At 36.1% G+C, this 20,260-nt stretch overlaps 4 protein-coding genes across 7 annotated transcripts; 2 read left to right on the top strand and 2 right to left on the bottom strand.

Annotated features, from left to right (window-relative positions):
* Positions 1-3,816: 3,816 nt before the first annotated feature.
* On the top strand, positions 3,817-9,125 carry LOC149386989 (S3 self-incompatibility locus-linked pollen protein). 4 transcript variants are annotated; one of them, XM_089623969.1, is made up of 15 exons: positions 3,817-4,084; positions 4,738-4,800; positions 4,904-5,329; positions 5,796-5,877; positions 5,991-6,052; positions 6,178-6,272; positions 6,639-6,718; positions 6,994-7,077; positions 7,325-7,441; positions 7,600-7,685; positions 7,792-7,898; positions 8,009-8,100; positions 8,201-8,277; positions 8,378-8,615; positions 8,716-9,125. In XM_089623969.1, the coding sequence occupies exons 1-15, from the start codon at positions 3,932-3,934 to the stop codon at positions 8,721-8,723; spliced, it is 1,770 nt and encodes a 589-aa protein (XP_089480095.1). In that variant the 5' UTR covers positions 3,817-3,931; the 3' UTR covers positions 8,724-9,125. The 4 variants fall into 4 exon arrangements, with proteins under 4 accessions (XP_089480095.1, XP_089480094.1, XP_089480092.1 ...); XM_089623968.1 differs by having other exon boundaries at positions 3,818-4,084; positions 4,904-5,075; positions 5,169-5,329; positions 8,378-9,125; XM_089623966.1 differs by having other exon boundaries at positions 3,818-4,084; positions 8,378-9,125.
* Positions 9,126-9,442: 317 nt separating this feature from the next.
* Positions 9,443-12,163, top strand: LOC149386988 (Glycine cleavage T-protein family). The gene is made up of 12 exons (XM_089623887.1): positions 9,443-9,682; positions 9,763-9,864; positions 10,106-10,139; positions 10,227-10,300; positions 10,383-10,448; positions 10,601-10,665; positions 10,791-10,878; positions 10,973-11,038; positions 11,126-11,291; positions 11,409-11,492; positions 11,572-11,699; positions 11,813-12,163. Exons 1-12 carry the CDS (start codon positions 9,488-9,490, stop codon positions 11,993-11,995), a joined length of 1,251 nt encoding a protein of 416 aa, XP_089480013.1. The 5' UTR covers positions 9,443-9,487; the 3' UTR covers positions 11,996-12,163.
* Positions 12,164-12,312: 149 nt separating this feature from the next.
* Positions 12,313-13,840, bottom strand: LOC149386987 (uncharacterized). The gene is made up of 3 exons (XM_089621494.1): positions 13,640-13,840; positions 13,045-13,550; positions 12,313-12,760 (listed from the first exon to the last, which is right to left on the bottom strand). The coding sequence occupies exons 1-3, from the start codon at positions 13,838-13,840 to the stop codon at positions 12,313-12,315; spliced, it is 1,155 nt and encodes a 384-aa protein (XP_089477620.1).
* Positions 13,841-16,985: 3,145 nt separating this feature from the next.
* Positions 16,986-18,915, bottom strand: LSM2 (Small nuclear ribonucleoprotein family protein). The gene is made up of 3 exons (XM_089621833.1): positions 18,765-18,915; positions 18,466-18,624; positions 16,986-17,395 (listed from the first exon to the last, which is right to left on the bottom strand). The coding sequence occupies exons 1-3, from the start codon at positions 18,765-18,767 to the stop codon at positions 17,276-17,278; spliced, it is 282 nt and encodes a 93-aa protein (XP_089477959.1). The 5' UTR covers positions 18,768-18,915; the 3' UTR covers positions 16,986-17,275.
* Between the last annotated feature and the right edge of the window lie 1,345 nt (positions 18,916-20,260).

Raw genomic sequence — 20,260 nt, 5'->3', positions numbered from 1 at the left:
CATGTTCTCTTAGCTAAGTTTGAGTCTGTTTTGTGATGATGTTTCAAATATCATGAACGCATGAGAAATTGCAAATATTATGAACGCGTGAGAAATTTGGTGAAGAGAATGTTGATATATACCATCACTGTACTAGGTTTTCTAAAGTCGATTTCAAGTTCGTGAAAATTTTGCTTAAAATAGATTTGAAAAGTCGAACAAATAAGTTGACGGCAGTCGCAACTTCATCAGTCGCGGAGAAATCTGCAAAAGCTTCGAGAAAGTTCCACAAACGTATTTCAATCAAATCCAATAAAATATCCTCTCCCCATATATATATATATATATATATTTATTTATTTTTCCGAATTAACATCGCCAATAATAATGCAACAAAAATATGGTTCTATGGTTACAAATCGCGTCTTATTGTTTTTAGACACGGACTTTCATATGCGACTTCTGCCGCGTCTGAAGTCGTGTCTGTTAACATTTTAGACCGTCGCATCTAAAACCTTGATTTGTCCTGGTCTTTATTTAAATAATGTTATTGTGTTTTGTGTCCGTCTTAGGAATATTATACTGATACTAGATATGGTTTATAGGGGCTTTTGGCGGGATGTTCTCATTCACTTAATAAAGTTTGATGTTATAGATAAAAATTGAACATATTTTTCCTAAATATGTTTTATCTTTATGTAAAAAAAAGATATGGATAATTGACTGGGCACTGTAGCCAATTTGAATTATATAAAAACCGATATCCAACATTTAGAAAGTATTTGGAAATTAGCCAGATTTATTTTTCATTAACGGCCTAGATTTGAACTCTTCATTCAGTTTTAACAATAGTTATTACCTTGATAAAAAAAAAACAATAATTATTTACCGATTATTAGTTATACACAATTTAAAAGGAAAAATCCAGAACCTAGGGACACATAAAATTACAACAATGATTATCGGTTATTGCTTATACGGGATATAGAAGAAAATATCATACTATCAAATGTTACTATTGGAACTCATAATTATAGAAATAATTATTATTGAGAAGTAAATACACATGATTCGGAAGGAAAAAAAACCTATAAACCAGATAAATCCATAAAACTCAATTTTAGAACATGAAAAAAGAATTCGATCATCTCCTTTACCAGATTTGACAAGGGACCAATAAGAATCAGCGATCGTGTTAAAGTCCAGATGTAGCAGCTAAGAACAAAAGAGAACCTTCCAAGTCAAATCTTAAACCAAAGATGGAATCACATAACTGCATTTAGTTTAGCTTATTAAACTCGATTTTAGTTTTTTTTTTCTTTCTAAAAACTCAAATATTTTAAAATATTTGTTAAAAATAGTTTTTAGTAAAAATTAAAGAGTGATTTTACAAAATATTAAAAAAAATTGAAAAACAAGATTTTCGTAGTTTCCGAAAAAAAAAAAAAACATTTTTTTTCTTCAAAAGCTGAATCTAAAAATACTTTTTTTTTTTAAGAAAACTATGTCAAACAGTACAATAACTGTATCTTACAGCTATGCAGTAATGGAAACAAATAAAATATTTACAATTAATTATGAAACAAAAATAAAAAAATTATTTAAATTTTGAAGCAAACCTTGTAATATAAAAAAGGACTAAAATTGAGATTTCATCGTGCTGATTTATCTGCCACATATTGGTTGCGTTTGGTGTAACTTTTCTTTTAAAAAAAGTGATTTTAAAATAACAAAAATTTGGCCATATAAGCCTCTTAAACGTTGGTTATTGTGTTTTAGCAAACATTTAATTAATTTTTGGTTAATGGCCAATCAGCCTACGTGGCATAAATTTTACCGAATATTTGTACTGAAATGCCCTTATTAATTGCGCTTTCAAATGTAAATTGAGACAGTTTAATTCGAAATTTGAAATGTACGCAAATGGAAAGTACATTTGAAATGTCTTTATTGTCCATTAACATGTAATGGTAACGTATTGACTGTAAATTGATAAACAATTTATTCTCTCCATATTGCTGTAAAATAAGAACAACTATTAAATTCATTGTTATGCTTTGTAAATTGCCAATTTACAATACATACATATCATTTTACTTAACAATTATTAGTTGAAACGTGAAATGAAGTGAGTATATGGTATGTGTAAACATTAACAGAGAAAGCTAGTCATTAACTAAGCAGTTTCAATTTGTCATTAACTGGCCGATCTTCTTCTCCTCCGCCCGATCCTGCGGCGTCCTCGTCGCCCTCACCTCCGTCGCCGGAAACACACGCGCCGCCGCCTGCGACATGGTCGTCCACCTCCCCGTCCAGCGGGAGAGAAGATCTCGTCGTTGTACATCGAGAGAAGAGCGAGCGCCGACGAAGGAACGCCGGGGGACGGAGACCAGTCGCACGAATCGGGGGCGGCGATTGTCGGTCCGAGTCGTCGGGCGCCGTCGCCCGGAGAGGCGCGGGAGAGACAACCCTCCTCGTCGCAAGGCGTCACCGGGGCGGAGCAGACCCGGCCGTCGAACCAGTCTCCGTCGCGCAGATCTGGAGAGTGATCTGGTGTGCTCGCAGATCTGGAGAGTGAACCCGGCCGTCGAACCAGTCTCCGTCGCCCGATCTGGTGCGCTCGCTCGTGGTCGCTCGGTTCTGCGCTTCCCAGCCTTCGCCGGACACGATCTCCTTCGCTCGCGCCACCGATTGCTCCGACGCGGCTTGCTCCCAACCTTCGCCGATCTTCGGTTCCGTCGCGCGCACTCCCGGCGCGACTCTCTGTTTCTCTCTGCTAAGATTCATTTTTTATTTTTTTATTTTGGAAACAATCGGATTGATGGTTTCAATTAATAGTAATTTAATGACATTAATAATGTTTTATTTTTAGCAGGTTAATGGGCGGGAACGGTTGAGAGGTTATTTTGGTATTTTTATCTATGTAAATAAATTGCCGTGGCTATTAACAAAAAATTAACTAAACGTTGACCAAATCCAAAATCTCTATAGCCGAGTGGCTTATATAGCTATATAACCCTTAAAATAATTGTACTGCTGTTTCAAAAAACAAATGGATATCTGGTAAACTATTGTAAAATATCTGTAACTATTAGCAAAAACTGATTTAGTGTTTGGTAAAATATATATTAATATTTATAAGTAATAATTATTTATATAAAATATAATTAATAATAATTATAATATATTTTTTGGTATGTAAAAAATATATCAAAGTGGGTGTTTATAGATTGTAAATAATAAATTATAAATTATGGTGACTTCAAAAAATTATTTGATAAAAACATATAAAGATAATTAGAATTAAAAGTTAGTGTAAGAGAAAAAGAGTTAAGTGAGAGAAACTACAAATCAAAAACCAAATCTATGTATACTTACAAAAGTTTCAAATTGTAGCTTTTAATTTTTTAGTTAAAATATTCAAAAACACTTTTAGCTTTTAGAAAAAAACAATTTTAACAAACACTTAAATATGATTTAGCTTTTATAAAAAGCTCAAATCATGCATAATAAGCTATGCCAAACATAACCGTTAGCATAAATGTTTTTTCCTTTGTAAAAATGACACATTAGCTATGGTTCTACTTTTTTTTTAGTCTACTTTTGTTTTGTAAATATTTAACTATGGTTTTACTTTAAGGGTATTTTAGTCTAATAATAAATAAAAGTGACTTACTTGCAACACGTTTTTTTTTTGTGGTGACATAAATGCAATTTTGTTCACAATAAGTGATTTTGGTGCAAATCTCTCTTATTTAAAAGCAAATTAGCACACACTACTTGTAATGTATGTTGTCAAAGTCAACAAACGAGGTCAAGTTTAATATTTCCTGCGCACTTAAAACGCACCGTATAGACATTGCTTTATCTCACCGTAATTAACTATCCGGGCGGTCGGTCTTTGTAAATTAATTCCCGTCACTTTCTCGGCGATATTCCTCTCAGAATATCGATGGATCCAGAGCAGACGTTCATCAGAGTACAAGAGCGGTTCTCTCAGATTCTGACGCCGAAAGTCAGAGCTGGCTTGGAATATCTTTGCCTCTTCGTCGCTGTCACTTTGTTCTGTATTCTCGTTGTTATGCACGCCAATTATGTGCAGCAAGTGAGTTTCCTCTTGCTTTTTTTTATTTTTTTTATCTTCTCTAGGGTTCATGGATATTGAGTGATTTTAATTTCCGTACCTGATCGGCTTGGTTTGGATTTGATTCGTTCTGTTAGGACTATCGTTCGACGGAATGTTTATGCTCTGTGTTAGTAATGACTGAATTTGGAAGCGAAACCCAAAATTGAAGTGAATTTAGTTGAAATGAGATGAAATTGAAAACCTGATGTTCAAAGTCCCGAACTTCGTTGATAAACCACTTGAGTAAACCATTTCGGTCTGAGTGATTTGGCTTGGTTTGAATTTGATTTTATTGGTTCTATTAAGGCTCTTGATTGAAGAAATTTCTGTGTTCTGTGTTAGTAATGACTGAATTTGAAAGTGAAACCCAAAATTGAAGTGAATTTTGTTCAAATGAAACGAAAACGTCATTTTCAAAGTTTCGAACTTCATTGAAATTTCAAGACTACTCTTTGAATGATGTAAGTGACGCTATTAGAGCGCCACCATTCTTGGTGATGCTCAGTAATTATAATTTCAACTTTTCAAAAGAAAAATAAAAGTCCCGTACTTCATTGATTAAGCACTTGAGTTAACCATTTCGATCATTATAGAAGTTTTTGCCTGAGTGAAATTCTTTTCAATTGTGGAAGCCTGGTTGTTCAAGTGAGCTATTGGTGGTTCGAACAACTGAAGCGCAGGTTATCCAAATCAAGGTAGTGATCGAATACTTTGTTTTCAAGTTATTGGGCTTATGTGTTTCTCTGCTGAGTTGAGATTGGTCTCATTGTAATTATTTTCTTTGTATCGGTTGACTAGATAACTAGTGCAGGATTGTGGTCAAGTGATGAATCTGAACATGCCGAGAGAAGTATTCCTGAAGTGAAACCTGCATTGAATAAGGTGGAAGCAGTGAACGTAAATGACAATGGATTGGCATTTTCAGCGGCGAAATATTTTCTTAGTTGGATTGGTTCCAATGCTAAGAGAGGTAAATCATGTTCAAAGTTTCAAAATACTGAAAATGAAGTTCTTGAACATCAAGGCGAGAGTCTTACCACCACCGAGACTGTCGATGATCCAGCTCTGAAGATCGAGAAAGAGGAGCCTAGGAGTAGTTTTCCTTTGTATGCCAGGGATACAGTTAAGGCAGCGCTAGTTCACTTTGAAAAAAGATGGTATAGACGACTATCATTTATTTGGAGGCAATTAGTTCGAATCGTTGGGAGCTTCTCTAAGCTGTGGGTAAGTAGATCGAGGCAATTTATTTTAGAACGATTTGATGCATATCTTTGTGTTTTTCCCAAATAAGATGTGCATTTTTAATTGAGAAAGTTTTTCACTTCTTTAGAATATATTTGACGTGCTCCATACTATTTTCTATGTTAACCTTGTTAATATTTGTTTTGGTTCCATGAAAGTTGATGCCACTCGGATAGAAATTGTGTCAATTAAGACAACACTTGGTTGACCAGTCCTCAGGGATAAAATTGTTACAAACTGAAACCCAACGTAACACCAGATTTCTATGGAATTACATCTTGAGAATTACATTCTCTGTGTTGTATACAATTCTCTCTAGTTTCAGCTTAATAGCCAATGGTTGATGACCATGCTCCTATTAGCCAATACTGATACTGTTTACTTGGTGTTGGCATAATGAATTTATGGTTGCTTAATTGCTTTTTCTGAGTTTCTATTATAAATGCAGAATATTACAGGTATACATATCGATCTTGATATTCCAAAGTGGCTACGTATACTTCATTTGGACAAGTTTAACTTGTATGCAGGTAGTTTTCTGCTCTTTCTGCGGCCTGCTCTTATCTTTTACGAACTTAATGCATATGATTTATCCTTTAGTAAATTTATTTTTTTAAGGTTCTTTCATTCTCGTCTTTCTCAGTGGAGCTGCTTGATAAACAAAGCACAACATTTGAACCAACCTATTTATACACCATGGAAAAGGTACGTTTTTTAAGTGTATTAGTTAACTTCTAGCGCTTGCTTTGCCAATCTCTGTTTCTTTAGTATTCATCACTTTCATCATTCTGAAGTCTTGAATTCTTATCGAGGTTTAATATGTCCAATAGGGATACTTTTTGCTTCCTGAAACTGCCAAGACTCAGCATAATATTCGCACAGTAAATGTTAGCATATCAGCTCAACATTCATGCTTTGGAAACAGGTAATAACCTCCAATATTTAGTATTATGTCTTGGGTTTATGATTTTTACTACAAACATTAGCTTAGACATATTGTTGATATTGAAAGTGAGTTTCTTCAAAAAATTTCTACTCCCTGTCCTGTGGCCATTCCTTGTAAGAAATATATTTCTCTAGTCATGAAATTTCAGACCATTGTGCCGTAGAGTTTGTGAGATTGTTTGTAGAGTGAGAGTCTTGGCTTGGTTGCACAGTTCGGTTCAACAGTTACACCAAGTTAGATATTTGGCAAAAAGCAAAACTTCACGTGTTCCTACAAACTTACGGTCTTCACGCCTATATGAAGAGCTAGATAGAATTCTCATGTGTTGATCAATTGTCTTATCAGGTGGCAACAACTCCTAATCAACAAGTTTGTTGGATATGATACTATTCTGATGAATAGTCTGTTGAGTTCTTCTGGTCAAGGTAAAAATCTGTTTCCTTCATGCTCTACTTGCTTTCAATTCTTCTATTAACCTCCATTCGGGTTTAGGCCTCTTTTTTTCCTTTGTATACGTGGCTTCCATTTTGGTTCTCGAGTGGCATTCTTTAAACAACTTTGTCATTGCATCTGGAATTCTGGTTTCTTAGTCTAGTTCTTGTTGCTGGTGCCTTTGTTTAAATGTCTTTGTAAAGTTCATAGCATTTTCAATTTAATTATTATTTTATTTTTGCCTTATTGTGTTTGAAACTCTGTGCAGGTTATCTTTTTAACCTTCAAACAAGGGAGCTCTATAATCTAAGCTCTCCACACGAGCCACCAGAAGGTCCTGCGAAATTTGGAGGTCGGTAAACTCTATCAGATTATTGGGCCGAAAGAAAAATCTTAGCTTATGTTTGCTGCAATATTGCATTTTGTTTGATCTACTATTAGTATATAACCTGTAATAAACATCTTTACTTCATTTTTTCCTATTTCCAACTTAGCTCAGATTTTTTTATAAAAAAAAAGGGAAACTAGCTCAGGTTGTAGTTAAGATACTTAGCTCAGATTATAGTTAAGATAAGAATTGGTGTCATTTCTGGGCGCAGATTACCTTGTAACCAAGTGTGGCGTGCTCATGATGTCGCTCTTTGTGTTCTTCACAACTACAATGTCGGTTTCATTCACTTTGAGGGAGACACAAACTCGAATGTTGAGGTTTACAGGTTTGTTTTCTGTACTTTGCAGCTGTGAATTTGTGCTTTCTTACACACATCAGGATTACCGGCAACGCCTAATTACAATTCTGATGAACCGTATTTTATTTCAATTCGTTTGTTACTTAAAATTATAATTCAGCGTTTTCGTGGCAAACCCATTGCAGTGCAGCTTCAACACCACGCTCGGCATCGCCTTCCAACTTTTCAGTTGATTTTTGTTCATGTAATTGAATCCCTAGTTTTTGTGCCGGTAAGCATAAACCTCTCGTAGTTTTTGTGCCTGTAAGTTGTATATCCAATATATTCTCATTAATATAAATAATTCTTAATTATTTTTTTGTGGTTGGCTTCTGCAGATAATGATCGGTATATTGTTTTTCCTCTTTGAGTTCTATGATGATCAACTCTTGGCTTTTGTGGTCTTAATACTAGTCTGGTTGAGTGAACTATTTACTCTGATCAGGTTTGTGTTCCTCTACAATTTTATTCCGTACTTCTATATAAGATCCCCTATGGACACTTTTTTTTTAATGCAAAGAACATTATCTCAATTTTAACTTGTGCTCGTTGCAGCGTACGAACGCCTATATCCATGAAGTTCTTTCCCCGCTTCTTTTTGCTGTATTTCCTGGTTTTCCACATATATTTCTTCTCTTACTCCAATGGTAAATTCACTGCTTGTGTCATAATTTATTTTTTCATCTTATTTTCTGTTCATCCAGAAATATATTTCAAGTCCATTAAAAATTGGTCCCGAATCTCCAGGATTTTCCTACTTGGCACTCACCACGACTGCAGCGTTTATCCATCATCTCATCCTATATTTCTGGAATCGTTTCGAGGTATCTAATAATTATAAGATAATAATAGCAATAATAATAATCCAAACGACTTGTAATCGTGAATCATAATTATGAACCCTGATCGTGTTTTCAAACTCAGGTGCCGGCTCTGCAAAGGTTCATTCAAAACCGACGATCGCAGCTCCAACAACACCCGGACTTCCAAATCACGTCCTCGACCATCCTGGCCTCGACTCTACACATCACGAGATTGAGCACGAGAAACCCCGGGTCGGACACGGTCACCGGACCCGGGTCGAGAGCCGGGTCGGAGCAAGTGGAGGCTCACCGGTTTCAGGGCCAAGCCGAGAATACGGCGGGCCAGGAGAGAAATAATGGTCCCAACCCCGGAACTATGAGCTCATTCAGCTCTCTCTTACTCTGGATTTTGGGAGGAGCTTCCTCGGAAGGCCTAAACTCTCTTCTTTCCATTTTCAGAGATGTGAGAGATCAAGCCCAAGTTTATGTGGGTCCCACTCCCACCCCGCCGGGTGATGGTGGCGATGGTGATGATGATGATGACGATCAAGCGAATCGGGATTCGTGATAGAAACTCTCGGAATATTGCAGCCGGAAAGAAAAGAAAGATATATTTAACTTAGAAAGGGTGTAATTAAGTTTTGGGTTTGTGCTGACACGGACGGATGCGGTTGCTACAATATAAACTATCGGGTGGCGAATTGAGATTCGGTTGACTTTTAAGAGGGCCTATATGTAAAACTTTCCTTGCTGTTGTTACTATGTTGCAGTTTTTGCAGGAAATACTTATGTATAGTAACTGTGTAGCTTAAAAGGTGAGAAAAGAAAAGATATATATGTTATGTACATAATTAGTGAAGATGCCATTTTCCATTATTATTATTTTATTTTGGGTTTCTTAGTTCATACTTTGAAAGTTGAATTTCTTTAGAGGCAAGTACACACATTTGTCTTTCTAAAGAGCAATATTCATTTATTTATTTATTTTTGAAGTAAGAAAATTATGGGAAAAAGAAGGCATTAAAATGACATGAAGGAATGTCCAAATTACAAAACAAAGAACAATATATTTATCCTATCAGAAAGAATAAACAGTATATTTAGTATCATTTTCTCAAATATAGTGTTCACCGGAAGAAAACGACATGTCGTTTCAAGTTCCCACGGAATTCTCTTCAAAGAAGCCAAAACGACCCTACTGTGACTGAGTTACGACTTACGAGTTACGACCATGTCACTACAATTATCTCTGAGACTCTCTCCTCTTCTTCACTATCACCATCCATGGCGTTCGAACAAGACCACTCTTCCTCTCTCGAAGACGACGACGAAGACGAAAAACCAGAGACGGAGCTTCTTCTCCGCCAACTTAGCTTCATCTCTGCCCTTCGACCTCTTGCCTCCACCGATCGACCACGACCTCCTCGTAACTCCTTTACTTACTCAATTCCTATCATCTCTGTTTGTTACCTGAGAAATGAATTGATAGAATCTGATGAGTTTCAGGACTTGGCGGAGAGTTCAGGAGCGAAGGTCTCGGATTCAGGAATTGTGGAGACATACGAGAACGACGATGAAGCTTTGGATGCTTTCGACAATGGAGTTACGGTCAGTTTCCGATTTCAATCGTAGTATAGATAACAGCTTGAACTTGAATGCCTATAATGCTTGTATATCAATGTCCCATGTAATTTGTGCTCACTGTATGTGTTTTTAACATCATCGAGAAATTGAATCTCAATTGTTCAAGTTCTTGGTAATACGTTGAACCTATTGACGCTGAAGTTAGCAAGGGAATTCGCTGTGCTAATTCGTATCATTTTGTGTATTGTATCCAAAACTGCTATAGGTGGTTGATCTTTCGCATTTTGGCCGGATTAGAGGTACGTTCTCTTTGATCTTGGGACCTCCATTTTTCGAGCCTTGTGAGCTCAGTGATGATTAATTATGATGGTCTGATTTTCGTGTAGTCAGTGGAGACGACCGTGTTCAGTTTCTTCATAACCAAAGCACAGCCGATTTCGAGAGCCTTCGAGAAGGGCAGGTATGGTTTTGGTATCTAATGCAATAGATATACTTATGCTTCTAATTTGGTCTTTTAATTATATGCGAGTCGAAATCTGTAGGGCTGTGACACCGTCTTCGTTACACCAACTGCTCGAACAATAGATATTGCACATGCGTGGATCATGGTGAATATCTTTTTTTTTTCCCTCATGATAATCTCTTATCAATGTGTTTATTTGTTTCGAGACAAGGTTTTATTTTTTTTTTATTTTTATAATTTTCATTCTCTCGATAATTTGCACAAGATCTTAGCTTCTTCCGTGCTCTTCCTTGACAGAAAAACGCCATTACCTTATTGGTCTCGCCTGAAACTTCGAAGATCATCACTGGGATGCTGAACAAGTAGGTGGATTCAAATACTTCGTTCTCTTTTGTTTTAAGATAAATAAAACTTTGTACTTGTTCATTTTTATTTTAATTGATATAGAGAATTGATTATATGATACATTTGTATCATGTTTCTGCAGATACATATTTTTTGCAGATAAGGTAGAGATTGTAGACATCACCAAGAAAACTTCCTTCTTTGTTTTGGCGGGACCTAAAAGCAACCAAGTAAGAAGCATTGTAGCCTTTTCATGCATCAAACAGCATTTCCGAATTCACATCGGGAAGACTAACGTGATTCTGACGATTGTAAAACATACAGCTGATGGAAGACTTGAACCTTGGTGATCTTATTGGACAACCATACGGAACACACAAACATTTTGGAGTAGGATTCACCGGCTTTTAAGAACTCAAGCGGAGTAAAAAAAAAAGACTATTTGGGTATGACTAATTCGATCCGTTTACCTTACAGGTTAACGGGATGCCCATTACTGTGGGGGTCGGAAGTGTAATTTCTGAAGAAGGTTTTTCGATTTTGATGTCGCCTTCTGCAGCAGAGACAGTATGGAAGACGATTCTTTCCAAAGGTGCCATCCCAGTGGGCTCGAGCGCTTGGGAAAGACTAAGAGTTCTTCAAGGTGGTGAAACACTAAAAGGCTGATTTCAATTTTTCAATGATTTGTCATGTTTCCATCTCTATTTAGTTCCTTGATGAGTGTACTGCCGATTTTTAATCTAGCCTTTATTTTCCACAGGAAGACCAGCTCCTCTGAAAGAACTCACAGACGAGTTTAACGTTCTTGAGGCTGGTCTCTGGAATTCGATCTCCCAAAACAAAGGTAACACATTTCTCGGTTTTCGTGATCTGGATAGAAATAATACGGAAGCTTCACGAGTACTATGCCGTAATTTTTACAGGATGCTACAAGGGGCAAGAGACCATATCGAGACTCATTACGTACGATGGTGTCAAGCAGAAACTGTCGGGAATCTCACTTTCGTCGGCTGCGGAACCTGGAAGCCCTCTTGTAGTTGATGGGAAAAAGGTAGGCATTGTTTTGTCTGAATAATAGTCCTACATAAAATGAAGCTTAACAAAAATTTAATGTTATCACCGTAATTTTGTAAATATGTAATGAGCTTGTTAATATCTGGACAGGTGGGAAAGCTGACGAGTTGTGTGCCTGGGAGAAACGGAGCTCCGTATTTCGGCCTCGGTTATATCAAGCGAAAAGCTGCCACAAATGGTGCCACAGTAATAGTCGGAGAGTCTGTTAATGGGACGATCGTCGATGTCCCTTTTCTCTCCAGGCAACAACCATTATCCAAAAGCTCCACTTGATCTCTAAAAACAAATTCCGCATAATCTAACCTGGTTCTATATGTATCACCCGGCTTGTTCATTTTTCGTTCTACAATACATACAATAATTGAAAATTCCTTGATCATCAACTAAAGGATTAGAATACCACTGCTCTTTGATATAGTAAAGCCAAAATTAAAACCAAAATATATATTTTTTTTTTTCTTTTTTCTTTTTTTCCTTTCTATCAAAACTGTACAGAGAAGAAGAAAAATCCAGGGACAGTACACAAGAAGAAGAAGAAGAACAAACACGAAGAAGCAATACAAAACTCGAAGACCCAAACCCGGGGAGGATCAAGAACAACAGCCTCTCAAAATCCAGGCAGCCTCTGCTCGTTGTTCGGCGCTGAGATTCACGGGAAACTCGACCAGAAACTTGATCCGGAGATCGCCTCGCCTCTCGGGCTCTCTGGCCTTTGACATCCCTTGGCCTCTTATGACCTTCTCGAAGCCGGGGAAGATGATATCGTCGAAGGAGAGAGTCATTTTGTCGCCGCCCAAGAGCGGGACCGGGATCGAACACCCCGTGAGCGCGTTCACGAGAGGAATCTCCACCACAAGCTCTAGGTCGTCGCCGTCGCGCTCGTACAGAGGGTGTCGAACCTCGTCGATCAAAAGCACAATGTCCGCCGGAAGATATCCAGGTTTCTCGTCTCCTCTTCCTTCTAACGTTATCTTCGTTCCTTTTCTCCACCCGGCCTTAACGCTCACTCTTAGCATCTCTTCTTCTTGGATAATTTTCCTGCGCACGTGCAATTACACTAATTGATTAGAACAGAGGGTATAGTTACTGACTTGGGTGGTAGTTTAAGCACTAATTAACATGCTTAATGATATATACTACAGTAAGAGAGGGATCAATTTTGATAATTGGTTCTCTTGATGCTACCTAATAGCAAGAAGAAGCTGAAATGATTCTTGATATGCTATTAGAATTCTAAACTAGGCCTTTACTTGAGAATTGGTTTATATTTTCACATGTTCATCGTTCGGGTCACGATCCAAATTAAAAAAAAAAAAAAGTACCCAGAGTCGGAGATGACGTCTCGGGTGATCTTGATCTTCTTGACGCAGCCGTCGAGGAGCTCCTCGAGCGTGCACTCGAGCCGCCTCTCAACGGCCGGAGGCTTCTTCCTCGCCGTCGTCTGCGAGAACACGATCGCCGCCGCCGCCGCTCTCTGCCTCCTTCCGCCGCCGCCACCTCGGATATGCTGAGTGGTCTCCGCCGCCGCTTCGGGTCGTCTTCCCCGGCGGCCGCGCGAGGAGTGATCGGAGAATTCCGCGTCGTGGTCGGAGCTGCATCCCCGGTGGCTATGGCTGTAGCCGTGGCCGCTGCTGCTGTTCCTCGACAGCGAGGCCGTCGGCGCCGGGCTCGGAGTCTTCGATCTCCGGCGACTCGTGTTCCTCGAAAATATCGAACCCCGCCGCGAAAAAAAGCTCTCGTCCACGCTCTTGTGGTGATCGAACCCGGTCGTTGTCGTCGTTGGTTCGCTTATCTTTAGAGGCTCTTCCTGATCAAATCTACTAATAACCTAAAAAAAAAAATCATATAAATTTACGTGGTATATGCATGGGGAATATTATTATTTTGATAATTTGCATGGATTTGATTTTATTGTACCTTGTCGTAAGCTTCTTTAAGGTCGACTTCGGATTTGTCATGGTGGTTTTTGTGATGATGATGATGATCGCCACTCCATTTCATGAGGGACTTGTAGGCTTTGCAGATTTCTTTGATGGACGAGGTTGTCGTGACTCCGACGATGCTATAGAAATCGGTCGTCATTGGCGAAGAACGTGAACGATTTTCCGTGGATGACATTTTGGAGATCGAATCTTAGAAATAGATATAGAGAGGGGAAATAATAGAGCCCTCGAAGCACTTGGTAATTATTAACCGAATAAGGATGTTATATCCACAATATTAAAACAAGGGCGACAACAATAAACGTTTTGTTGATATACATGTTGTAGATTAAGAGGGACAAGCAAATTGGCGAGATATAAATGTATTAGCAATGTATATGTGTTGGTTATGTGAAATCTTATCGTTAAGCGCACCTGGATACAGATGGGCTTTCCTCTTTTTACTCCGATATAATATAAGGGATTATTCCTAAACTATGACTTTCACAATAGTTTTGGACCAAAATCCAATATCTCTAATTTAATCCAAAAACATGACTTGCTTTTTTACACAATTACGTTTTTATCCTTTTATTTCTTTCAATTTTTTCTCATTGCTTTTTTTATCCTTTATTTCTTTTCTTCTTCTGCGTTTCTTTTCTTCTTCTTCTTCGTTCAAAATCTCTCTCTCTCTCTCTCTCTCTCTCTCTCTCTCTCTCTCTCTCTCTTGCGTCCAAAAGAAGAAGAACTCCGTCGAGGCTTATCACGGGGGTTTCAAACCCCTAAAATTAGTTTGGGGTTCTCGTGATTTGTCGCCGAGTTGAGCGAGGAAGAAGAAGAACGAGAATTCGGGAGAGAGAGAGTGAGAGTGAGACGGAGTTGAGCTCGCGGAGGAAGAGGAAGAGAACCAACCGAGGAGACGAGAACGCCGCGCGTCGCCGTGGAGACCGACCGGGAAGCGAACGCCGGGAAAGGAAGAGAACCCACCGAGGATAGTGAATTTCACAGGAATTGGGTAAGAAAAATCTGAAAATTTCTGGGTTTTCGTTGAAGATTTATTGACATTGATGTCAATAAATATGCATTTTTATTGACATTAATGTAAATAAATCTTCAACGAAAACCCAGAAATTTTCAGAAACTTTTCAAAATTATCCAGAATCAAATCTTCAACGAAAACCCAGAAACGTTGAAGATTTATTGACATTAATGTCAATAAATATGCATTTTTATTGACATTAATGTCAATAAATCTTCAACGTTTCTGGGTTTTCGTTGAAGATTTATCTTCAACGATTCTGGAAAATTCATTTGAAGATTTATTGACATTGATGTCAATAAATATGCATTTTTATTGACATCAACGTCAATAAATCTTCAACGAAAACCCAGAAATATTCAGAAACTTTTCAAAATTATCCAGAATCCCGAGAATCGTTTTTTCTTTGATTTTTTAACTTTAAAAACCACAGAAATTCTACGCGGAATCCAAGGCGGGCTGTTCCGGCGGACACTTCGAGGTCGCCGTAGCCGGGATGGCCATGGGCTGCTCTTCGGCGGCCATGACCGTCGTTCCCAGGAGCTTCAGCGTCGGAGATTATTTTGGCCGAAAAATCAGGGTATGTTCATTAGAAATTGGGGGTTTTAATAATCTTGAGAATTGTTGATATTGTGAGTCGATTTTGTGTTTGGAATTATGCTTGGGATTGTTGATTTGGGCTGTTTTCGAATTTTGGATGAATTTACCATGGATTTGCTGATTTTTGGACGTGTTTTGGACTTGGCCGTGAGACTTGACCGTGTATGCTGTTTTTTTTTTTTGCCGTGTGTAACTGAGTTGTTATGGATTTTGTTTGGTCTTTTTTTTTTTTTTTTTAAATTAATGTCAATAAACATTGGAACTTATTTGTATTAATGTCAATAAAAAGTCACAGTGAGTTATTGAGGGTATTTTTGTACTTAAAGAAAATACATAGTCATAGTTTAGGATTAAATTGAACTTATTTGATTTTGGTCCAAAATCATTGTGGAGGTCATAGAATAGGAATAATCCCATAATATAATGACTCAGCAATGTTTAAGAATTTCACACAGCCTGCGTTTTAAATTTAGTATCTCTCTTTTTCATGTATGTGTAATGTGTCTCTTTTTCATGTATGTGTAATGTGTTTAGGATTATGTGGTATATTTGATTGCATGAGAAAATATGAAGATGTAGGTGTGTTTATAGGGAATTGGAGTCATGTGGTCAATTTGCAATGATTTTTTCTTTCAATTTTTTTATTTTTTATTTTTGCAATAATACACATTATGAGTAAATACTGTGTAGGAAAATTAGAGGAAAAGCACTATTTTTTTTTAAAAAAAATTATATATTTTAAACGCTTTCAAAATTACTGTTTTTTTTTTTTAATGTAAACAATTATTTGTCTTATAAATAAAATAATAGGCTATAAACAAAGTTAAAAGAAACCCAAAACTAGTTAATATTTTTTTTAAACATCAAGAAAAATCATTGTTGAAAAAAACTATTTTAGGATAAAATTTTAGACATGTTATTTTTGCGATTAGTTTTAAAATGGACTATGGCAATTTCCACAAAAAAGAAAGGGGGTGAATTGCATCAAACAATGAAATAGTAATTATATTGAGAAATAAACCTCAAAATGTCAACGTGAAGGTCATTTTTTACATGATAATGTTTCTCCAAAATTAATCTCAAAACCAAAATTCGGTTCAACATCAGGAAATCAACATTAGTCGAACCATTTTCTAAACTAGTTCCATAATCGATATTTATAATTTTATATGTATAATTAAATCGATCACCATGTATTATAAGTAGGAAAATTTATATACAAACGCGGGTATTGGCTTGGTTATTGGGGCCTTGATCACAATTGCCATGTCCCGCGTTCAAATCCGACTTAGATTCTAATTACAACAAACTGAATACCGGGATTTCGGATTCGTAGTAAATCGACCTAGTCAAAACCGAAGTAAACCACCCAGATTCTAATTACAACAAACTTAATACCGGGATTTCGGATTTGTAGTAAATCAACCTAGTCAAAACCGAAACAAACCACCCCTAAATGATGATTCAGTGATTGAACCATCCCGCGACATTGAAATATATTCCGACATAATCTATTGTCGATGGCAATTTCCTTCCATTTTTTAATATTAGAGTTGTTTCTTATAATACTACCCACTATGGCATTCTATCAGAAGAATTCATACAACGGTGCAGAGGCTTTTTCTTCTTATTCAAGATTTTATTCATAAATTATATTATATTTAGCATTTGTTTCTTCTACATTCAAAGACGGGACATAAAATTAAATAGAGGAGCCACGTGATTAAGTTTCAAAGTCAATGATGCTGGCATTTCTATTTTGCCAGCATTAGTGAGTAACAAGAACAATTTGCACTACTTTACAGTGCAAAAAAAAAGAGAGGAGAATATCAACTCTAAAATAGTTCGCTAGAAAGTAATTTCTGCAGAACTGGAATAATGGAATTGTGTTAGTACACTTGTCATTGACAAATGGCCACAAAATACAGGCTTCATTGATTACACTCTTAAACACAGAAAGTTGAGCCAAATCCGAACCGGTCAACGGAGATTTTAGCCGCCGCGAGCTTCCCTTCTGGTGGCGTCGTGCAAAAGGTCAACATCGACTCCTTCCGGGGGTAGTTGAACGTACCTCACCACCGATCCTCTGATGAAACAATTCCTCACAGATAGCTGAAAATCACGTGTTTTTGTATAAGTTCATCGAGATAATAGTTCATTCACATCACTTTCCTCAGGGGATGAATACAAAAATGAATACATACGGAATTAAAAAAGAAAAAAACCAGCACAACTAAAAGTTGAATATAAAACATAGCATCAATTATCTTTGTCATCGCCCAGAAACTCAAAAAAGTATATAATGGGTACACCAACACTATCCTTAGCTGCATTACACAGATATTTCATTTCATTGATGCCTTGGGTTTAGAAATATTAACATCGCATAAAATTATAACTTCCCACAATCTTCAAAAAAGTTGTTGAGCATTGTTGATTCATTGTCAAACAAAAGGACTAGTTGTAATTTATTTTGTATTTATTTTCTAAATCGGATTTACGATTTCAAGGTTTGATTTTTAAGCATGTAAGGTCAAAAGCTATAATCCAAAGCCAGAACTACACGTCTTTCTCAACATAATTCATGTTTACTTCTTCGTTAATTGGTATTAGTAGTCTAACTTAAAGCTTAGTTTATCTCGACAACTTTTGTTAATTACATAAAACCAGTGCTTGCATTTGTGTCATTCTCATTTCTATCGGAAATCACTAACATCATAATCTCACAGTTTATATCTTTTCCCTCAAGGGAAAAACTTTTTTTTTTTTTAAGGAAACAGTTAAACTTTGTTACATCTTCAAAAGACAGAAAGTTTCAAACCTAACAGCAGAAGTGAAAACTAGTGAGTACAGATTACGAATCTAACTTTTCTAACATTTTTTTTTTTTTTTTTTTGCAACAATCGAAGATATTAACGAGAGTCCGTGAAGGCATACGGAAAAACAAAAATCCGTATGAAAAGAAAATTCAGTAACAATTCATCAGCTAATCAAAATCTTAAGTTTCTAAACAGAAAAAAAAAGCAGTTTTTAATAGACAATTCAATTGCTTAGCCTAACCTAAATTGAGCGAAAAAGTTACAACTTTTTTCTCCTCTCGTTTCTCCTCTATGCAAATCCGAATTCCATCAAAGAAATAAAAGATTCAGTGATAAGAGAAACAGAGATTGATTTGAGATTACCATGTGAGGAAACTTTTCTTGGTCAACGACTCGAGTGTTTTCGAGCTTGATGTTCAAGTACTGATCGACCGAGTGAAGAGTCCCTTTGATTGCGAGGTCGTTCTTGAGCTCCACTGTCACTTCTCGTCCCACCAGTTCCTTGAAGTACGAGAAGAACAACTGTCGAACGCAAAAAAAAAAAAAAAAAAAAAAAAAAAAAAAAAAAAAAAACCCAATATTCCATTACGAAGACGACGATGAAGATGATTCTTGAAAAAAAAAATTCAGAGAAGATAAGCGAAAATAAATAGAATGATTACCATGTTTTTTCTTCTTCGAGCTCAGTAATCTTGAGAAATTTCCGAATGCTTCTTTTTCGAACTCTTGATTTGGGTGTCTATATTTTTAGGGTTTTTCGCTGCCTTATTTTCTTATTTGACCCCTATATTTCGTAATAATTTATAACAGCGGAGTTAGGAAATAATTTATATTTAGTTTATAGTCTACGTGTCTAACTGTATAATTAAGAAAATGGCTCAGAGACAATATGCTGCAACGAGAGATTTAGACATAAGTAAGGCTATGTTTTTATTTTTAAATAATTTGATTATAATTTTAATCGAAGGTAATCATTTGATTATGTTATACAACTTTTTTTAATTATATATTTATTTGAGTAGTCCTTCGTCTGAAAAATTGTACCTGAATCTGGATTTTATTGGTGTATCACTCAAATTTTGTTGTAAATATAATACTTTCAAATTTAACTACGTGTATTTTGGCCAAAATCATTTAAAGAAAATAAACATAAAAAATATAAAATTAATATCTCTCAAATTTTCTTTTGAAAATGTTTCAACGGTTTTCTGTTATGGTCAAATTATTGAGTATCATAATTTATTACATGTTTCGATAAAGATGAAAGAAAGAGAAGACGAAGAGAATTTTGCAAGTATAAAATATAGAACAAGACAATTTATAAATATTCAATACAATTGTTATTATGGTACAATTATAAATATATGATAATAATTTAATAATGAATCATACAATGAGAAGGTAAAGCGCCACGTGCTATGCAGTGATACATTTACGAAATTTTTATAACAAATTTGAAAGAAATGAATATAATCTTCTACAAATACATGCGTAGGTAAATGAACATAGCTACTTAATCTTTTTAAATATTGAAAGGTTCTGTTTTGAAAATAATCGTTCGATGTCCCTTAGCCAACTTTAATATCTTGATTAATTCAAGTCAACGGTAGAATAAGCGGTATTTGACTTTTCATGTGCTATATTACAATTAAATAAACAAGATAAACACTTACATATATACCCACAAGAAACTACATATACGTTTGTTCTAGCTTAATGTCCTTTGAGAGGAATTTATTAGGATCCATGTATCAGAAAAACCAAATAGCTTCTTGTTGACCATAACTACAAACGCTATCGAAACTCAGAGGTTAAAGTTTCGGAATGAACGATAATAATTAAAATCTTTTAGACAAGTATATGTATATACTAAACATTTCATTTCATTGAAACTGGTATTAACATAGGACAAAAGTATCATTTCTCAGCTATAAATAAGTTGTCGTTTTTGTCCGTTAACAGTCGTTCTCCAATTCCGTCCCATTAACACTCTTTCCTTTACTGAAATCTAGAAAATAGATATTTTTTTTTTATCTTCAAAACTAGTATATATTGCTATGACGAAACTTGTTAACAAAAAATTGAGCATTTCATGACGAGTTTCGTTATAAAAAAAAAATGGAAAAAATAATAATTTTTCTACGTTTTGGTAAAAAAA

The sequence above is a fragment of the Urtica dioica genome, chromosome 8 (genome assembly GCF_054948205.1).
Source record: "Urtica dioica subsp. dioica isolate 48M chromosome 8, U.dioica_male_clone48M_v1_H2, whole genome shotgun sequence".
In the NCBI taxonomy this organism is placed as follows: domain Eukaryota; kingdom Viridiplantae; phylum Streptophyta; class Magnoliopsida; order Rosales; family Urticaceae; genus Urtica; species Urtica dioica.
This window is presented reverse-complemented; position numbering and strand designations above follow the sequence as displayed.